At 41.4% G+C, this 21,755-nt stretch overlaps 1 protein-coding gene across 1 annotated transcript; it reads right to left on the bottom strand.

Annotated features, from left to right (window-relative positions):
- Positions 1-8,492: 8,492 nt before the first annotated feature.
- LOC139191866 (uncharacterized) lies at positions 8,493-10,094 on the bottom strand. The gene is made up of 2 exons (XM_070812896.1): positions 9,657-10,094; positions 8,493-9,203 (listed from the first exon to the last, which is right to left on the bottom strand). The coding sequence occupies exons 1-2, from the start codon at positions 10,092-10,094 to the stop codon at positions 8,493-8,495; spliced, it is 1,149 nt and encodes a 382-aa protein (XP_070668997.1).
- Between the last annotated feature and the right edge of the window lie 11,661 nt (positions 10,095-21,755).

The following is a 21,755-nucleotide window of genomic DNA, read 5'->3' as shown; positions in this document are numbered from 1 at the left end:
ACCTAAGAATCGGAATACTCTATTTCCAAGGTGCATTTATGGAGCACGATTTACACGATCTCGATCCAGCTGACCAATCCACCACGTGGCATCCTTTAACACGGCTAACCCCTAATAGTGACGTTTAAAGCGTACGGCGTTGGAAATGTGCCCTAAAACCAATCATATAATGATACTTTACGGACATTTCACAAGTTAAACTAATGTAGTTTAAATATAAAGGGCAAAGATTATTGTTTTAAGCCATCTCATATAAATGTTATATGCTTAAACGATAAGTCCAAGGAATATGTGATTGGGAGAATGCAATCTAAAGAAGTTAGATTCATGAAACCATTCTTTCGTATACATATCCTAAACGTTCCTGATCATAGGATTGCCAATTGGGCATTGACAGTCCGTTAAGATCAGTACGTGCTGTGTCTTCTCTCAGGGAGAGTGACTAGTCTCGAGTCATTGGTGTGTGTGACATCAAGACAAGTACGTAGGTGCTCAATAGAGAATGAGTTCACTGAACACGATCAACGAAGAGTTCTCATATTCATGTCACATGAGAACTCATGGTTGGGATAATGCAAAGTAGTCATTTGACCTGAGGCATCATAGTTGTCTTGTGGTTAAGTCCTTGATCTTTGATTATGTCAAAAGTTATTCCAAAAGGAGGGTGTCCACGACATAGTTGGGGTTAAGCCACTTAGCCATGGAGGCAAGTGAATGCGCAACAAGGGATCTCTAACCTTCAAACTGTTTGAGGGAGAATACTCTATGATATGATTAAGAATCTCTGGCCAGAGTATGAATGAGATTTAGGAAGTCGTTCCAAATCACATTCAAGGTAATCATATAAGCGCACGAATCACATTGGATAGTAGACATGAATAAACTATCAAACCAAACAATGTGGTCAAGAGTATTGTATTAGAGAAAGACCGTATTGTATTTGTAATCCTAAACTGAATAGGTTCTCCACCTCTTCTGATTAGCTTGGGTAACCATGATATGTTGCTAGGTGTCACTCATGGTTTGTGGAAGCCCTAAACGTGTATAATCACTAAAGGGAGAATTGAAAGTAAGTTTCAATTCACAATCGATTTGAAATGGTTTTAATCGCCCACTGCCTCGCTAAAAGGAACCTAATGGATCGTACACCGTGTAAGGTGGAGATTGAAGAAACAACGGAGATGAGTAAGAATAATTAAATGGTTTAATTATTTATGGCAAGGATTAATTAATATGTTAATTAATCAAACAAATAAGTTCGTTAAAGACCTCGAAATAGTTTTGGACCTTAAGGCCCAATGGGCTTCGAACGTCAAGTCCATTGACTTAAGTTGTATGACAACTTAATGAATAATGATTCACAAAGGCCCAAATAGTCCAATGAATCCCTATGGCCGGCCATTTAGAGATGGAGTGGGTTTTGGACTTATTTACAAGTTTGCCACTCCAATGAATTAAGGTATAAATATGACTTTATAGCCAAAATTCATTTAGGTTTTCTTTTTAGGAAAGGATGAGAACACAAAGCTCTCATTTCTCTCTAAAGAAGCCGGCCACCCTAGAGGAGATTAGCTAGCAATCCAACTTCCTCTAGGTCACTCATTTCTACTTAAATCTAACCTTGGTGTGGAGACTTAGAGGTTCTCTATTTTGAGAACTTGGAGAAGCATATTTCACCATCCAAATCTATAGATCTAAGGTCCAAGGAATGAAGGCCCTCTCTTTGGGTGATTAGCCTTTGCTTATGCAAAGAGGAATCTACAAAGGTATAATTTCTCAACTCACTTTGATTTGAGTTGAGTCATGGTTCACCAATCTACTAGGCTTTGAATTTCATGGTTAATGTTTTGTTTTTAAGTGCATACAAGCATGATTCTGCCTTTTAATTGTTAATTGCATGCTATAGATGTTGCTTAAATGAACATGTTTTTCACAAATCTTCCTTCATACGGCTCACTGAACCGTCTTACCATCATGACCTTGTTGCTGAAACCACCATGCCACCTTGATCTGCGAACCATTCAACATCATGCAGACGCCAAAACATCTTTCACCATAAATCTCGCCGGCACACGCAATCGTGCGCCCTTCAAAACATGAAACCCTCGGTCTTCTTAACTGGATTCTCTGAATGTTCGTAATGATTAATGAATACTTCGGTCGATTTTACCCTTCATTTTGAATTTCAAACGATTGCCCTTCCTTCCACAATTCTATAAATACCGAAATTCCCTTATTTATACTTTACGCTTTCAAATTCTATGAAATTTCTTGCCATCGCTCTCCAGTGATTCCCCTCCTTCCAGATCTTCGTCTTCAAATCCCCAACGCAGAAAACTCTTCTCGTGTCACATCTTCTACCCACTTACAATGGCCTCCTTCATCTCCATGATTTCCAAGGAATGTGACCAACGCCAGAAAATTATTGATTGAAGTTCGATCAAAACCATACATTTTGAAAGTGACATAAACACCCCTCATCAAATCCTTGGTCCTCTCTTCAAAGTGGCGGTACCACCAATCATCATTGAACTTCTCAAAGAGCACTGCTTATCACCCTTGCTGCAAGGGTTTGAATGGTCAAAGTGGGTCTTGGCAATGCCTCAAGGTTCATAGCCCTCGACCACCATAGCCTGGGTAGCTTGGGTCGTACGAATGGAAAAACTCTTCGGCGGGCAATGGAAAGCCCTAGGCATCTACAATGCCATTCACCTCTCATCCATGGAAGTCGTCCTGGACAAGGAGCTCCTCCTAGCAGCCTTATGTTTCTGGTATTCGCCCACCATCCTTGAAATTACTGCCATCTTGAGGACTTCCCCGACTGGAATCCTAATCGACGCCGCCCTCTCCAGGTACTCGTCGAACCTTGACCTGAAGGTGTTTTTCGACAAACGAGCCCTTGAGACGTTGAGTGGTAAAGGCCAAGTACCCTCGAAAGAAGAGGTTCACAAACTTCACAAGAACTTCTTCAACTATAACACCCTCTATCTCCATTTTACTGGCCGAGGAGAAGAGGCTCTGCGAGAAGGGGAACACGAGGCTTTCCTCTTCTATTGGTACAACAAATTTATCTGTTGTACCAAATCCAACAAGTGTCTGGTCGAGAACATGCCAGTGGCCGAAGCCCTAGCTAGCGGTCACACTCTGGCCCTTAGCCCGGCCATTCTCGCCCATCTCCTATGCTGCTTGGCCGAGACGACCCTAGATAAGGTCGACCCACACCAGAATGGTCCCTTCTGGGTCTTCGGCCCTCTTCGGCCAACGATTGTTGATTTCTCGCCCATGGAAGCATTCGGCCCTCAGCTGGCTTCTCGGCCAACGCCCCCTCACCAAGCTGAAGAGGTGTTCAGATACTTTTTCACTCTCGACGACCTTTCTAACGACGAGCTCCTAATCTGTCGTCGTCAAGAATACCCTTTGTCGATCAGGCTTCCTACATCAATGTGGGGCGCAGACGAAGATGCTGACCTTCGTCAATCTTGGGGGTCTTTCGTGCTTACCCACAACCTACCTCTCGGTTGTGATGGTCACCGAGCGGGTTGGGAAGTAAATCATCCCAACTTCCTTGCTCAACAGCTTGGCTACCTCTAAGGTTACCCGGTCCCTTTTCTCTCCTCACGATCTGTCCTAAGCCGCAGATGCGAACCTGGTTCTTCAGAGAATGAGTGCAATGACGCCAAAAAAGAGTTCCAGGAGTGATGCCAAAAACTCTGCATTCGACCGGTCACTCCAGAATCTCTTAGCACCAATACCTTCGACGATTGGTGGGAAGAATACACTTATAGCTTCTTCAGCGCACCGGTCAAAGGCTCCTGCTCCCCAACCTAAAGAGGCTACCCATGGTATATAGTTTCCTTTATATATTTCGATATATATATCCTTATTGTTATTGACTTGGCTTTCAATTCTCAGGCAGCCGAGCATCGAAAAAGGTAGAAGCGGTGGCTGCAATTACAGCTAAGAAAAAGGTAATCCCCTCTTCCAAGCTGAGCAAACAACCCCGATAGGAGACTGAGACTGCCGTCGCAGTTCCTCGTCCTACAAAACGCGTCAAGAAATTGGCAAACAAAAGGTAACGAGAAATTCATGTCATCTCTAGCCAAATGACGGGAACAGCCACTCCCGATGCTTCTCCTTCCACTCCCGCCGCATATATCCCGACGGTCATGCAGCCAGCTCTGACAGGTCAGGCACCCAAAGCTCATCCTAACCCTCTAGTCGTGACCAGGCTAAGGACTGCTCCACTGGTCGAGGTAACGACTCCTCTGCCACCGGCTGAACCAACCATTTCTCCACTGGTCGAGAAAATGACAGCTCTGGAGCCAACTGTTGCCCCTGCCTTGGAGAAACTGACTTCGGTGGCTAAGAAAACACCCTCAAATATTCCAAGACAATCAGCGATCATCTTGGAGGTATAATTGTGTGATTGGTAATTTTCTTTTTCAGTTAATGTTAGAATTTCTAACAGACTCTATTCCAGGATGACGAGAGTGACGAAATTTCGTTAGAAAGTCGTCCTCGACCAACCAATCCACCTCCTGCGATTGAAACGATCGGCCAGGTTGATCCTCCTACGGCCGATCGTGGAAAGGGTCTTGCTGTTGAAATTGAAGCAACGGCGAAGACGCCAATTCATCCATTGGATCAAAACCTAGGCATCCCTCCCCAAGAAGCCATTTCTGCCTACATAAGCACCCTTATTATTGTTCTCTTAATCACTCTCCTGCCTAAATTCTAAACCAAAAAAATATTGAATGTCAGGTGCCCGCATTTTCATTTCACCAAAAATTTTATGCGCCGAAAGGCGTTATCTATATCTCTTGGCCATCTCAATGGCCGTCAAATGTAGATAACCTTCATCGGTCGTGTGAATTGAGAAGTAGCTTAAAATATTGGCCTCGACCATTGAGCTCTCTGGGTTCGAGCAACGAACCAGCAGACATGGCCGAAGTCTCTTCTCGGCAGGTCTATCATTTCCCCCTTCTTATTTTCTGAAGATTTGGCTTATTCTGACAACTTCTTTTCATGCAGCCTTCAAGGGAGGTCGAATTTGACGCCCTTCTCTCGACCACTTCGGGGGCGGATGGCCCTTCGACGACCACAGCCGGGCCTTCCCCGACAGCCGAATGCAATGTGCTTGTTAAGCTAAAAGAACTCTTTTCTCTTTCAGCTTCACGAATTCTTGAACGCAAGGGTCTCGACTTTATGGGTGAGTGTTAATGCTCTCGCCGTTGAAGGTCTCTTGAGTACTGAAGCGATCACTCAAGCGTCTTTTACCCTGGAGAGAACCCGAGAGTTTTTTACCATTTTTGAAAAAGCTCTCCACGCCGAAGCTATCCTGAAGGCTGCGACTACTACTCGAGATGCCCTTTGACCAAAAATTGAAGCCTTGAAGTCGAAGAAAGAGAAAGTGATTGAATCGACCGCCAAATTGTCGAACTCTAAACTCAAAGGTCGACAATTGCTTTTGATCTTGCGAAAGACTTTGAGTTGGGCGGTAAATCTTGTTTAACTGACTATGCGGCTAAAGTCAAGGAAGTTGAGCAGCTAAAGATGGACAAGTGGAATCGGCAAGCTGAAGTCATAATGGGCGAAGTGAGATGGCTAGAGCTGAAGGCTGTTCTTGAAACTATTCTCCCTTCTTCGCTCTGAATTTATTTGAATGTAACCTGATCGACTTACTCCATCTGTGTATTCTTTTATCAATCTAATGAAATGAATTTCTATTCCCGCATTTCCCATGTGACCGGATAATACTTCTTTAAAAACTTCCCATTGATTGGTAATCTATAAACTAAACTGGTCCGGTCTCTAAGATGATATGCGCATTTGCCGAGAACCTTATGTATGACAAACGACCCTTCCCAATTTGGCGACCATTTGCCGAACATGGGGTCTTTAATTCCTACGGGCAACACCATTTGCCAAACTAATTCTCCTTCGACAAATGTTTTCTGTCTAACCTTTTGATTATAGGCTTGCTCGGACATCTGTTTCTGTGCTACCAGCAGGTTATAAACGTCAACCCGCGCTGCTTCTAAATCTTCTAACTCATGTCTCATGGACTGATTATATTCAGCACTACACAGACTACTTTGTTCAATCATTCGCAATGAATTTATGCTTAACTCGACTGGTAACATTGCATCATGTCTGTAGGTTTGTGCATACGGGGTTGTCCTGGTCGCCAACCGGAGTGATGTTCGATATGCCTATAAAGCCTCATTAAACTTTAAATACCACATGCCAGGCCTTTCCTTTATTATTTTCTTGAGAATACCGATCAATACTTTGTTACTCGCCTCGGCCTATCCATTTGCTTGTGGGTAATACGGTGTAGACTGTTCAAGTCAAATTTTCAAACTTGCCGTATATGCTTTAAACCTCTCGGCTGTAAAAATTGTGCCATTGTCAGTTATGATCGTTTCTGGTACGCCGAATCTGGTCATGATGTGTTCTTCCACTAAGTCACAAACATCTTTAGATGTTAACTCGGCATACGATTTCGCTTCAACCCACTTAGTGAAGTAGTCAGTTGCTACCAGTATCCATGCATGCTTGGCAGCCCTAGAAGATGGTGTGATTTTACCGATTACGTCCATAGCCCATCCTCTAAATAGGCATGGTTTAGTGACCGAGTGTAATGACTCGACCGGGACCTTTTGTATAGAACCATGAATCAGACACTGTATGCACCCTCGTGTGAACTCGATACAGTTCTTTAATATACTTGGCTAAAAGTAGTCGTGCCGTCGAAGCAGCCATCGCATTTTACGTCCGGACTGATGAGTTCCACAAATCCCTTCATGGACCTCTGTGATTGCTTGAGCAACCTCTTAGGGGCCGAGGCACAGTAGTAATAAACCATCCTCACCTTTTCGGTATAATTCATTTTGATATACGACATAGTTTGTGGCATGAACTCTTGTCTTGTGATCGTGTTTGCCATTGGGGTTGTCAAGATACCGCATAATGGGCATTCGTTAGTCATCTGGTATTACCTTGATGGCACAAACATCTATAGGGTCTTGTCGGTCTAACAACAAAGGTAAAGACATGACTCTTATGCGTATCATGTTATCGTGTCGGAAGACTTATTGGTTAACCAAGGTTGGGTATAACCGTCGTAACACGGGTATTTCTTAGCCTAGCTTGCCCCCAAGGAGTTGTGCACCGGAGGTGATTTGAGCCAATTCATCCGCGTCGGTGTTATGAATCCGGGAAATATGTTCAAAAGTAATACCGTCGAAGGATTCGACCAAATAGCTGGCAACCATGTGGTAAGGTGCCAGGGTACAACTCATGCACCGAAAAGAACCATTAGTTGGTTAATCACAAGTTTGAAGTCGTCGAATATGAGGGCACGGGTCATCTGTAAGTCGTGAAGGATACCAAGGCCGATGATAAGGGCTTCGTATTTGGCCTGATTATTTGTGCAATCAAAATCAAGTTTGAGCGAAAAGTACCAACAATCGTGGTGTGGGGATTGAATAATAATTTCAGCACCAGCCGAAGATGAAGTACTCGAGCCATCAAAGTACATCGTCCAGTGATTATCACCAATGTCAACCATGCCCATTTCGATGTCGTTGCCCCCGAAGCTATACGTTGAGGGATGGTGGGCGAGGAAATCATCCAATGCTTGACCTTTGACAGCTTTCTTGGGCACATATTGTAAGCTGAATTCGGACAACACCATTGTCCATTTCCCAATTCGGCCTTTTACGATTGGCCGAGTGAACATGTAACAGATAACATTGGTCTGGGCAATGACTTGGGTGACCGACGGGAGCATGTAATGCCTAAGCTTTAATGCGGCGAAAAATAAAGCGAGGCAAAGCTTCTCAACGGTAAAATAATTGATCTCCAGTTGATTGAGATTTTGACTAAGATAAAAAATGGCTTGTTCCCGGCCGATTTCGTTATCTTGCATAAGAAGACAACCGAGGGATTCTTCGGTCGTCGAAATATATAGCTTGAGAGGCTTACCGCACCGAGGTGGGATGTAGACATGGGGCGTGGTAAGGGAGACCTTGATTCGCGTAAAAGCCACTTGATGCTCGTCACCCCACACAAATTTGTCGGAGTCCTTAAGTTTCAGCAACGTAGAAAACGCTTTCATTTTGCCCGCCGAATTTGATATGAATCGGCAGAGAAAATTTATCTTGCCGAGTAAGAACTGTAGTTGCTTCTTTGTCGTTGGTGATGGGGCATTAATGATTGCACATGCTTTATTTTCATCTACTTTAATCCCGCAGTAATGCACGAGGAAACCAAAAAAATTACCTGCGGACACGCCGAAAGCACACTTGGCAGGGTTCATTTTGAGGTTATGCAGGCGTATGTGGAGGAAAACCTGTCGCAGATTATCTAGATGGGTCTGTCGTCGTTTTGACTTGATTACAACATAGTCAATGTAAAGTTCGACGATGGTGCAAATCAAATCATGAAAGATGGTATTCATTGCTCGTTGGTATGTGGCCCCAGCGTTCTTAAGGCCGAATGGCATGACAACCCATTCGTATGTGCTGAGTGCCCCCGAGCAGCGAAAGGTGAACGTCGGCTTCACCAATGAAAATTTGGTTGCATCCGGCATGTCCATCCATAAAAGATAAGATCGCATGATTCGCTGCAGCATCGATTAACAAATCTAAAATCGGCATTGGGTATTCATCTTTGGGAGTTGCCAGATTCAGATTTCTGAAGTCGATACAAATGCACAAAGCACCATTTTTCTTTAAGACAGGAACGATATTTGCCAACCATTCAACGTATCGAGCTGTCCGAATGAACCCGACCTTCAGAAGTTGAACAAGTTCATCCTTGATGCCGAGTTGCACTTCGGTCGAGAATCGACGAGGTGGTTGACGGAAAGGTTTACATCCCAGTTTAATACGTAACTTATGCTTGACGAGAGTGCCATCTAGGCCTGGCATCTCATGGTAGCTCCAAGCGAAGCAATCTTTAAACTCCTCGAGCAGAGCACAAAGTTCGGCTTTCATAGATTGGGGAAGCAAAGCACTAATGAGTAAAGGCCGAGGGTCATCAGCCGTCCCAACATTAATTTCCTCCAACGGATCCTTGACTTGGGGCCAATTATCTTCGAGCTCGACCGAGGCAACTTGAATGTGGTCGAAAGACAAGGCATGACCATTATCTCCTTCGTCGAGGAACTCTATGAGGTTAACGCCTAAATTTGGTTTCTTAGATATAGTATTTCAATGAGCCAGCAGTCGTTCCATAGTAGATGAAATTACGGCCTAACATTTTTCCTAATCGGTGTCAGACATCGGGATCGAGAATGAAGGCGGCTAACCCGAGTCTCGCCGAATCCTGGTGTACAATTTCGATGCCAACCTCGATAGCCTTCTAAATAGAAATCTGAGTCGGCCGTCCTTCATCATTGAAACCTTGTAGGGTGATGTAGCCGACATGGTCATCATAGTACCGTGTTTGGATCATGTTAGCTTCGAAGGGCTGATCATCGGCCGGATGAACGATGACCGATTTACCGTCCCAAAAGATGAGCACTTTATATAATGACGAAGGGATACAACTTGTTTGATGAATCCAATCTCGACCGAGCAGTGCATTATACTCGGTCTTGGAGTCAATGATGAAGAAGGCGGTCATGTTATACGATCGGCGATGTTTACCTCCAAGCGAAGCATTCCTTTGGTTTGGGATTTGTCTCCGATGAATCTGCTCATGGTGATCCCTGATGGAATAAGTTCGTCGTTAGAGCGACGTAACGTCTTCATGATATTTACAGGCATGATATTGACAGTGGCTCCATAGTCAACAAAAACTTTGGAGACTGGATATCCTTCGATATGGGTCGTTACATACAATGGCTTCAAATGTTGAAGATTAGTCAATGAGGAATGGGGAAACAAGATGCCCAAGGCTGTTTTAGGTTTATCATCGCTGTTAGTTGACTCGTCCTCAGGAGTAGTGACGAAATCAACCTGTGTTGCCTCCTCAGCGACCACATCACCGTCCAAGGAACTTGGTTGGTGTGTAGTAAACTGAAATTCGGTAGGGATGACATGGACCATGCTGATTTCCATATTTTCAAGAACCGAATGGCCCATTGGATCCTGGTCGTCATCTTTCAGAGTGGGGAGGACTATATCATTGTGTGTTGGAGCATTAGCGGCCAATTCGCTGTGTGTCTCAGCATATTCAGGCGCTTATGTCACACAATCCGACGTTGTATCCTGTTGATTGTCGTCTTCGGACTTGCATGCATCTGGCGTCGGATTCTGATCCTGCCGTATTCGATGAGCTTGTTCTTCATAGGCGATATGGGCATTCCTAGTGTCCAGGTAAGAGTCCAGACGTGCCACCCGTTCTGTCTCATCGACCGTTAAACCAAACAATGAGACAGCCGAAAAAACTTCGAAGTGATATCGAAGGTATGGAAGATCGTCGAGAGAAAAAGGAAGCTCGGCTGTGTCAATGTTCGTGTATAGGTCAACCTCGAAGTCGAGAACCCTAGCCTCTCGAATGTGCTGGAATCTGGCTTTCATCATCGGATCAGTGGTTTTTTGGATGATTTGCTCAGCATCGGGGCAAGTTAATGCCAGGTCAAGAGTTTCTTGGCAAGCCTTGGGCAACCCATATAAATCATTGGTGGAATATGTCTTATGAAATTCTTTCATATATTCTAATGATTTGTCAAGGAATTGGGGATGCGGATTCAATCGAATTTTGATTAGAGGTTCTTTCAACGGTAAATGAGGCAGTTGGCTTTCGGCCTCTTTCTACAATTGCTCAAAACGAGCTTTCATTTCGCCGGGCCGAAGAAGAAGCTTGATGCGCTTCTCGACTGCTTCAATGGTAGTTTCGAAGTCCCGATTAGTTTCCTTCTGCCCTTGTAATTCAACCATGATTGTTGGGGTTGGCCGATCATTTCCACTTCCGGCCGTTTCTTTCGGCTGCCATTTAGTAACCGAGACATGCTGGGTAGCTTGTCGTCGAGCCAAGTAATCTATACGCTGACGTTGACGTTTCTAGGATTTGGACAGCGCAGTATACATGCCGGTAGGAGAATTGTAGCTGTACCAACGTTGATCACGTGGTTCAGGTGGCCTGAAAGTTTTTGGATTTACTGATGAGCTTGAACTACTGGAATTGCGGGAACTAAACGATCCATGATAACCTTGTCGTAAGGCCTTCCGGGCCGAGAATGATCCTATACTCGGCCCAAACTAATATTTTTGGCCCAAACACTTTAGTACCAAGTAAATAAGAACGAAACTTATCTAAAGCAAAAACAATAGCAAGGAGTTCTTTTTTCGTTATGGAATAGTTCAATTGAGCATCATTCAAGGTCCGAGAGGCATAGTAGATGACGTGTGGCTGCTTGTCCTTCCTCTGTCCTAAAACAGCCCCCAATGCATAATTAGAAGCATCGCACATAAGCATAAAAGGAATGATCGAATCTGGTAGGACTATCATGGGGGCCAAAGTGAGCATCTCCTTGAGGAGTTTGAAGGCTTTCTCACATTCCTCGTCGAACTTAAATGAGACATCCTTTTGTAGGAAACAGCAAAGGGGGTTGGAAATCTTTGAAAAATCCTTGATGAATCACCTATAGAATCCTGCATGCCCAAGAAAAGAACAAACCTCTCTAATCGAAGTAGGAGAGGGTAAGTAGCGTACAAGATCTATTTTCGATTTATCAACCTCAATTCCCCTTTCGGAAACAATATGACCTAATGATAGGGGCATATTTATGCACCTTAGTTAGCTAGTTCTTATGCATTTCCATGGTGTTTTCTTAGTTAAAGTAGTCTTTTAAGCTAGTTTTATGTGTTTTCAGGTTTTAAGGGCAAAGCATATGAAAAGATGCATTTTGGAGCCTTTTGGAGCAAAATGGAGCTTGGAATGAATGTCACATATTTGGAGCCAAAGGTTTGGACGAATTTGAAGACTTGAAGATGATGATTCCTACTTGAATAAGGTTTCCTAGTTGAAGTAGGAAAGTGCTTACATGAAGAAGGATTCCTAATCGACGAAAGATTCCTAGTTGAAGATGGATTCCTAGGAGAATGAAGATTCCTACTCAAACAAGGTTTCCTACTTAAAGTAGGAAAGTTAAACCTAATTGGCCTTGAGTTTCATCAACAAAGAAGTATTCCAAGTCAAAGAAGGAAAAGGAATCCAAAAAGAAGAAAGATTGATCAAGACAAGTTTCCCTATTCCTAATGGGCAAAGGTTTCAGCTACAAAGAGGAGTCCTAAACACTTTAGGACACCTTAGCCTTATCCTAGAGGAGTGCCGCACCAATTTCAGCAAGGAGATCTATTTTCCTTGCCTTGCAAGGTTTTCTAGAAACCTTATCCATTGTTTCCCTTTGCTGCCGCAACTATTGGACCTTTTCCCCTTTTAATTCTGATTTCTAAGCCTCTTTCCTTGTGGATTTACGTTATCCAAGTCCATATCTGATTACCCTAGGGTTTTTAAGTGCCTATATATACTCTCATTCACCCCTTGGCTGAATTACCACCTCCCATACACATCATTCACGCCAAAAAGCTGCTCTCTTCTTTGTCGTAGCCTTCCACCACCATTCTCCATAATTTCTGCCAAAAACCACCCCTTGCCGCACCACCCATCCATCCTAAACACCACCATACGTCCCCCATCCATTCCACACCATTCATAACCCCAAAAACCTGTCCAAAATCTCTATGCCGCAGCAAGGAGGAAAGAGGAATCGTGGATGCACTTGCTGCCCAAGTTGGAGTGTCTAGGTGTTCTCTTTCCTTGGATTTCAATGTTTAAATTTATTTATCTTTGCTTTGTGCGTATGAGGAACTAAACCCCCCCTTGGCTAGGGGGGATTCGAAACCATGTTTATGCTTGCTATATGATTTGATTACTTCTAATTGCGTTTCATAAGTTATGAATTCAATTTACTTATCTATATGAATTAAAATTGATTTGTGTGTGTTGGTTGAGAGTGCACGCATAATTTTCATGCATAAGTTTGATGCTAGGATATAAGGGAATTTCACCTAATCGTTACGAACTTATATTCAAAAGTAGTAAAGGTTGTTGATCACAATCGTGTTAAGTAAATTCTTGGCATAAGTTTCATGCAATTCATAGTAACAAGTGCCTCGCCAATGCTTATGATTTTCATAGACCTTAATGATCTTTGCTTGTATCTTTGTTATGCAATTCATGCAGGGAACTTGTGAGGAATGCTTTGGGTTGTCGTATGCAATTCATCCAATTCGATAACTTTAGGAAAATCTGAAGGTTAATTAGTGCAATTCACGGTTAATCTGGGGCGTTGGAAATTCATGGTTTATTGAGAAGCAATTGGAAATCGTTTTGTATGCAAGTGTGACATGTGTGGAGAAGAACCCCTTAGCTAGCTTTCCATCCATTCACTTTTCTCAAATTCGTTTTAGAATCTGTTCAATTTACAAAGTTTTGTTTTTGTTTTCAATATTCGTCAAAACTCAATCCCCATTTATTTTGAAGTGTTAGATTAGTTAGAAATCAATTTAGTTTGTGTTTTTAAGTGTCTTGAGTCAAGTTATCATCTATTTTCGTCCAAATTGTGTCTTGTGTTCAAAACTGCCCAGATTGTGTTTTTAAGGCAGTTTTGAGTGTTTCTAGGCTGTTTTGAGTCTTTTGGTTTGTTTTAGTGTTTTAAAGTTTAGTTTTGCATTCTTTGAGTCTAGTTTAGTGTTTTAAACTTTGTTTTTACGTTTTGAGTCAGTTTTCAAAGTGATTTAGCAATCCCTCCTAATCCCCGGCCTAGAACGATCCCTACTTACATACTTTGCTACAATTGATAAAAGGAGGGTTTAATTTGTGTGCTTATATATTTCGCATCACCTAAAACTATGCCTTGGTTTACCATAAAGTGACATTTTTCCCAATTTAACACAAGGTTAGTTTCAACACATCGTTTCAAGATTTAATGTGAGATTATCCAAACAATTATCAAACGAATCCCCAAATACACTAAAATCATCCATGAATACCTCAATAATCTTCTCAACGAAATCTGAAAATATACTTACCATACATCGTTGAAATGTGATCGGTGCATTGCATAACCCAAATGGCATATGACGATAGGCAAAGGTACCAAAAGGGCTCGTGAAAGTGGTATTTTCTTGGTCATCCGGAGCTATGACAATCTAATAATATCCCGAATATCCATCAAGAAAACAATAAAAAGAATGATTGGCTAACCTTTCAAGCATTTGATCAATGAACAACAAAGGGAAGTGGTCATTCCTTGTGGTGGCGTTAAGCTTCCTATAATCGATGCACACTCGCCAACCTGTTTGGATACAGGTTGGCACAAGCTCATTCTCGGAATTCTTCACCACCGTAACTCCGGATTTCTTTGGAATAACTTGAACTGGCGAAACCCAATGGTTATCCGAGATAGGATAAATCACTCCATAATCGAGAAGCTTGATAATCTCCTTCTTCACCACTTCCATCATTGGAGGGTTGAGTCGGCGTTGAGCCTCCTGAGCTGGTTTAGCCCCATCTTCTAGAAGTATGCGATGTATGCAAGTTGTAGGGCTAATACCGCTAATGTCGGCCAAGGTCCAACCTATGGCTGTTTTGTGCTCTTTCAACACCCGAATCAGTTTTTCTTCCTCTAATGCCATGAGTGTTGAAGAGATTATGACCAGCAATGTTTCTTTGTCTCCCAAATAGGGGTATTTCAAATGACTTGGCAATGGTTTAACTTCAAGAATCGGGGCCTGAATCACTGAAGGTAACAACTTGTTAGAAGAAACGGGAATTGAGATTGGGATTGGAGACTTACCATGATGCTTTGGCAATGATTCAAGGGTAGCAACCATCTCGGCTTCATCTTTACATGTAGGCACGGCAAGGATCTCCTATCTATGTCGTGAGTGTGTTTAGCTTCTGTCCCTTCGCTTTTGAGTCTAATTCCTTGTGCAATTGTTGTTTCAAAGGGATCTTTGTCCAACGAATCAAGATAATCCTGGGCCAATGAATCAAAAACATCAATAGAAAAACAAGAATGATCATCTTTAGGAAATTTAATAGCTTCAGAAATATTAAAATCAATAATCTCCCCCATCAAATTCCATCGTTAAAGTCCCTTTGAACACATCGATCTTGGTGCAGGCTATTTTCATGAAAGGTCTCCCAAGAAGAATTGGCAATGGGGTAGAATGGGCTGAATCTTCCATGTCAAGCACGTAGAAGTCAGCTAGAAATATCAAATTGTTCACATGCACCAAAACATCTTCCAAAACTCCTTTCGGATATGCATTAGAACGATCAGCCAATTAAATAATCACACCATCATTTTTAAGCTCTCCTAAGTTTATAGATGCATAAATTGAGCAAGGCATGACATTAATTGAAGCTTCTAAGTCTAACATAGCATGCTCAAACTTAGTATTGCCAATTACACAAGGAATTGTAAAACTACCCGGATCTTTGCATTTAGGTGGTAGTTTCCTTTGTAACACCGCAGAAACATTCTCACTTACCTGGACCACTTCCTTGTTCAAAATCGTCTTCCTTGTTGTTCATAGCTCTTTCAAGAATTTGGCATACTAAAGAACTTGATTGATTGCATCAAAGAGCAGAATATTGACACTTAAACTTTCCTAAAGGTTTCCAGAATGTCTTTCTCATTCTCTTCTTTCTCTAATTGCCTAAAGCTACTAGGAAATGGCACATTTAGTGGAATAGAACTAGAAGAAATCATATTTGGACTCACCTTGATGGGTTGGGACAGTTTGGAGGCCATAGGAGGCTGTGGGAAGGGTTGGTCTTCCCTTGCCGTGGGTTGTGCTCCCTGTTCTTCTTCTTGCAGTAGCTTTTCATCCTCATTGAAGCTTTGTTTGACTGGTTTTTTATGGTTTCCAAGCTCCTTACCGCTTCTCAACGTGATGGCCTTAGCGGATTCAAAGCCTCCATTTAGATTTACAATGGTTGAACTAGGGAGTTTGCCTTGTTCTCTAAACTGCCCAAGGAACTCTGAAATCTGGCCTATTTGCTTTTTTATGTCACTCACCTCCTTTTCTTGATTCGCTATTCGATTATTTTGATCCCTGCGATATAGAAGTTAGTAGTTGAATAGTTTGATCATTATCACATAGCTAACCTGAATTTGGTTGAGATGTTTGTGATTGAGGTTGAGGTTGAGTGAATGGCCTTTGATATATCCCAGAGGGTGGCTGTCGAAATCCCCCTTGTTGTTGAGGTTGTTGAGGCTCCCTCCACTTGAAATTTAGATGATCTCTCCATCCTGGATTGTATGTATTTGAATATGGATCATTCCTTTGGTGATTTTGGCCTTGATAACCTATGGCATTGGCGCTTTCCCATCCTCTATTCTCAATCAATTGTGGACATTGATCATTGAGGTGCCCTTGCATAGAGCACACGCCACATACACTTGGTGTATTTCCTTGTACTTTGCATCCTTTGGCAACCTGAGACACAAGCATAGTGAGGTAATTGAGATTGAATTTCAGCCATTGAACTTACCTCATGGACTTGTTGCCGTGGGGTGTCTCTTTGTCCAACACCTTCTTATTGTTGTGCATTTAAGGCCCGGTTTGCAATTAAGATCTTGGCAGCCATCGGAGTTTTGTCAACCAAAGCACCACCTACCGAGGCATCTAGCATTTGTCTTTCAATTGGGAGGAGTCTTTCATAGAAATATTGAAGTAACAGCTTCTCCTTCATTTAATGTTGAGGGCATGATGCAACTAGACCCTTAAAACACTCATAATATGTTGGGAAAGATTTGCCTTGGTTTTGTTGAATGCCACTTATCTTTTTACTCAAAAGAATAACTCTCGAAGTTAGGAAGAATTTTTCCAAGAATGCTCGTTTCATACTTTCCCAAGAAGTGACAATTCCAGGTGCTAATTCGTATAGCCAATCTTTAGCCTTGTCCATAAGAGAGAATGGAAAGGCTTTCATCTTCAGAATGTTCCCATCGACATTGATGGGTGTCATGCTCGAACATACCACTTCAAACTCCTTAAGATGATTGTTTGGATCTTCCATAGACAGCCCATGGTACTTGGGAATATGATGTAGCAAGCTTGACTTCAACTCGAACTCATCAATCTTTCCTTGGGCAGCCATGGGGTATTGAATGCAAAGGGGTACGGCATTGTCCAACCCTGAGGCTGAAAGTTCTTTGATCGTACGATTGTCCACTACCATGACTTACTCTTCTTCTTCTTCTTCCTTAAATTCAGATTCGGGCTCTGAACTTGAACTAGGTGGATTAGGTTCTGATTGCTTCCTCTTTCTTCCCAAAGTTCGTTCAAAATTGTCGTCGAACTCCAAGATGTTTGCACTAATAGGTTGAGAACTACGAGTCATAAACTAGTACCTGAAATAAGAAACAAAACAAATCAGTAACTAATTAAAAGGCACGGCAAAGACACAATTAAACACACACAAAAACATGACTCAAACAAAAGAGATTAGCAAGTTTGCTAATCCCCGGCAACGGCGCCAAAATTTGATGTGAAAATTAACTTGACACACAAATTAAACGCTATTGATGACAATTGTAGCAAAGATGTAAGTAGGGATCGTTCTAGACCGAGTATTAACTAGGGATGCTAATCTACTAAAAACTGACTTAAAAACACAAAATTAATCTTAAAAACAGAAAACTAGACTCTAAGACTCTTAACTAGACTTATATGACTCAAAACAAACTAAACTAACTCAAAAAAGCACAAAACAATAAAAAAGACTCAAAACTGACACTGAAGAGTTATTTGGACGAATTTAAGACTTACTTGACTCAAAACACTAATTTGGACAGATTTAAACAAGTTTCTAACTAAACTAACACACTTAATTAAAGGGGGGATTGTTTTGACGGAATTAAAACTAAAACAAAGAACTTGCAGAAACAAAGCAATTTAAAAACGAATTTAAGTGAATTCAAGAGTGAAAAGCTAGTTAAAGGGTCCCTCTCCACACATGACATATGCAAACATAAACCAATTTCCAGTATTGTTCCTTTAAACCATGAATGACAACACCCTAAGTTAACCGTGATAGCACAAATTAATCATCAGATTTTCCTTATTTCATTGAATTAGACGGGATACGCATCACAACCAAATTATCCTTATCAAGTCCCCTAACTATGAAAAGCATGATAGAAAACATATCAAAGGTCATTAAGTTCTTTGAAAATCATAAGTATTGACAAGGCATTCGTAACTATGAAAAGCATGATACTCCTGCCAAGGATTTTACTTAACACGATTGTGACTAGCAACCTTTACTACTTGTGAATATAAGTTCATAACGATTAGGTGAAACTCCCTTATATTCTAGCATCAAATTTATACAGCCAAACTAAGTATGCATCCTCAATTAACATACATAAACAAGTTTTGATAACGCAGATAAGCAAATCACACTCAAGAATTTAGAAACAATAACTGGATGTAATCAATTCATATAAAGTATATAATCATGGCTTCGAATTCACCTCCAACTAAAAAAAGATTAGTTCGTCATGTCTTTAAAAACATAAAACCAAATTAAAAGCAACATTGAAACAAATCTAAGGATAGAAAGAACCAAGAACGTCCTAGCAGCTCCAATGGCAGATTTCGAACTCTCCCTTGGATTGCAAGCCACGACACAAGCTTCTCCTTCTCTTTCCTCCACGCAAGTGCACCTTTAAAACTCTCTGAAATCTCTCAATTATATCTGAATGTATGTGGGTGCGTGGGTGGTTTGATTTATGTGGCAGAGATGTGTATTTATAGGCTAAAAGGCACGGCACAATCCCTAAGGATTTGGATTGCACAATCCCTAAGGAAGAGGACTAGGGTTTGGAAAAAACCAAAGATGAAAAGGATTAAGGTTTCCAGCAGATTCTTAGGCTTCTAGAAGAGGAAGAGGCGCCAGATAATTAGGGTCTTCTAGAAAGGGTAGTCACAGCACCAATTTAAGGTTCTAGAAGGATAAGGGTGCATCATGAATGTAGGGAAAGGATAGGCCTTCTACAAATCAGGTTTTTCGGTCCCCTTATAGCTGGATTTAAGTCACAAACTAATTTGGATAAGATAAGATAGGATAAAGCTAGATTAGGCAAGGATAAGATAAGATAAGGTTAGTTTGGATAAGATAAGGTTTTGGATAATGTTCCTTCTTTTGAGCTGATTCCTTATCTTTTTTGTCTTGGATTTATTTTCTTCATCTTTTCAGCACATTCCCAGCCTCTTGAACTTCAAATTCGTCCATCCATCTTGCTCCATTCATAAGCTATCCATTTAATGCCCAAAACTACCTCAAAATGCTCCAAATCGCACTTTCTTGCCAATTTTGTCAATTGGACCTAGAAACACACGAAAATAGCTTAAATCACTATAATAAACACAAACTAACTATGAAAATGCAAAACAACAAGCTAACTAAGTCGCATAAATATGCTCATATCAATCATCAAGAGGGAATGGCTTAATAGCAATCCCTTCAATAAACATGGAAGAATGAGTTAGGCTCGTAGAACTTCGGGTATCATGGTGAAAAATTAAAGGAAGAAAGGATAATGGGAAACTGAGAGTGATCACAGAACAAGTTGGGAAATATTCGAAAGCTTTAAGAGGGTTTTTCTCGAGGAAATTCTGGGAATATGAAGAATCAATCGGTTTTAAAAACCCAGAAGCAATTGAGCCGGATTTTATAAAGGGGATTAGGTGATGATTGGAATTCGCGGGAAGAGTAAGGGACCCAAGTTTGCATTAACTACGTCAGAAAATGCAAGTTCCGAGTGAAGCGTGCGAAGGCATGACGGCTGTTCAAATCATTATTGGCGCCTAAAGCTTGAAGGCTTAACAACGATTGAATGGGGCACTGTTTGGGTTAAATATTTGAACTTTGGGCTGAAGGAAAAGAAGCCCGAAAAGAAGCCCAGAAGGCATGACTCTGCCCGAAGGCCCAGCATCAAACCCATTCGCCTAGCCCAAGGCAAAATGATGATTCCACATTAATGCAAGAGCAAGTAGAAGTAAGTGGCCTAAATGGAAGTGACACTTGATGGAAATCAAGCTACTCTCAGCCCAAAAGTACTTTATGAATGGCAGAGTATGTAAATTGCTGATAAGTCACTACCCTTCAATTGCTTTCGGGGAGGAACCAAGTTGCAAACAGTTATGCTAATTCGCCTTTAAAAGGAGGAGGAGGGCCCAGAGACAAGGACACTCAACCAATCAAACAAACAAATAAACAAACTTTACTCAAGCCAAATTTGCATACGAAGCTGTGGTCAGCCCCCAACCTCAATCCTTTTGAGGATCAGCCCTCACAAAAGGCATCTTTTGTCGAGTTTAATAGCTTTGTTGCTCACCATTAGTATCGATTCTCTTGTGTAAATTTATTTGTCAACCATCTTCTTTTAAAACCCTCAGATCCCTGTAGTTGCAAAGAAAAGAAACGAATAAAGGTTCAGCCTTACCCGACAAGGTTCAATCTTACCCGATTCCCTTTGTTTTGTCTTTTAGTTAATAGATCTGGTGTTGTAATGAATTCCCTAGTATGTATTCAAATCATTTTAGGTCTTTTAATGATCCAAAGTTCAGCTTACTCTTAGATCTGGTTTTAGTTAAATGGTTTTACTATCTTAAGAGTGAATCCACTTCAAGCCTTGATTGGATCCGAACCTCTGCCCTTTTACCATACAAGATAAAACAAAAGTCCTTGATCTCAAGGAATAGAAAAGAATCTAATGTGGACTTAACCCATCCATGACAATCCTTTGATAATGAGAAGTCAGAGTAACTTGGGGTGCAAGTAATCGGCTTAAATCTACTCATTTTACATCTACCATGCTAAGATGGCAGTGGCACGCCTCAGCACTTAAGTTAGTTTTGATTGTGAGCCTCAAGGCTTATACTTAAGACCCGACAAAGGCACTTTTCATAATTAACTCTGTCCTCTTCTTGCAGCCCGATTAACAAAGTGAAAACCCGACAGTCAACCAAAGTGCCAAGTCCGCAGGGAGCTGTGTGCTCAAGCCAGGAACGCCCACCGGCGGATTCCTGCCTGAACAAGGGATGCTGATACAACTCATCAAGTTTCTTAATACATTAAGTTGCGTTGCCATTTACGACGAAATGATCTTTTGCTTAAAAAGTTTGTAAAACATCTTTCGACAGTTTGATTTGTTTGGTTGTCGAATTTCTGTTTTCTTTTCTAATCCTGTGTGTAGTTTGTCACTTCTAGCTTGCCTTATGGTCGTAGTCTTTTAGCTTATGCAGTGGTCAACCTTCCTACAGGCACACACCGGCCAGAATTAATCTATTGATCTCTATATAATCTCAGAAAAAAAAAATTGAAGTGTTTTTCAACTTGACGCAACATACACCAAGGGAAAATGGAGCATAGAATCACGAAGCAATACATTTGCTCATGAACAAATATATAAATAAATGAACTGATGACTTATCACAACTTTAGGAAGTCTTTTAAGGAAGGGGACCATCATTTTTTTTTTTTTAAATGGGGATTAGTTGTGGGTCCACACTACATCAAACTTTAACGATTTATTTTTCAAGTTGCACCTCATAGATCATCCTTACAAAATATTAGTCAAATCAGAAATGTTTAAGACATCTAATTGGGTTTAAAGAAATTAACGAATACATTGTTATATAAAAAATAATGAAATTTTATCTTGATAATTAAATAGGCCAATAGTTTCGGATTAAATTGAATTTTTGCAAAGATGA

Source organism: Malus domestica, chromosome 15 (assembly GCF_042453785.1).
Source record: "Malus domestica chromosome 15, GDT2T_hap1".
Taxonomy (NCBI): Eukaryota; Viridiplantae; Streptophyta; class Magnoliopsida; order Rosales; family Rosaceae; genus Malus; species Malus domestica.
Note: the sequence above shows the minus strand (reverse complement) of the source record. Positions and strands in the feature narration are given on the sequence as shown.

What these genes read in the sequence shown, in the direction of transcription:
- LOC139191866 (XM_070812896.1), bottom strand. Translation starts at nt 10,094, where the DNA reads ATGGGCCATTCGGTTCTTGAAAATATGGAAATCAGCATGGTCCATGTC. An exon ending in AAGGAATGCTTCGCTTGGAG is followed by an intron (nt 9,204 to 9,656) that starts GTAAACATCGCC and finishes ACTATATCTAAG; the next exon opens with AAACCAAATTTAGGCGTTAA.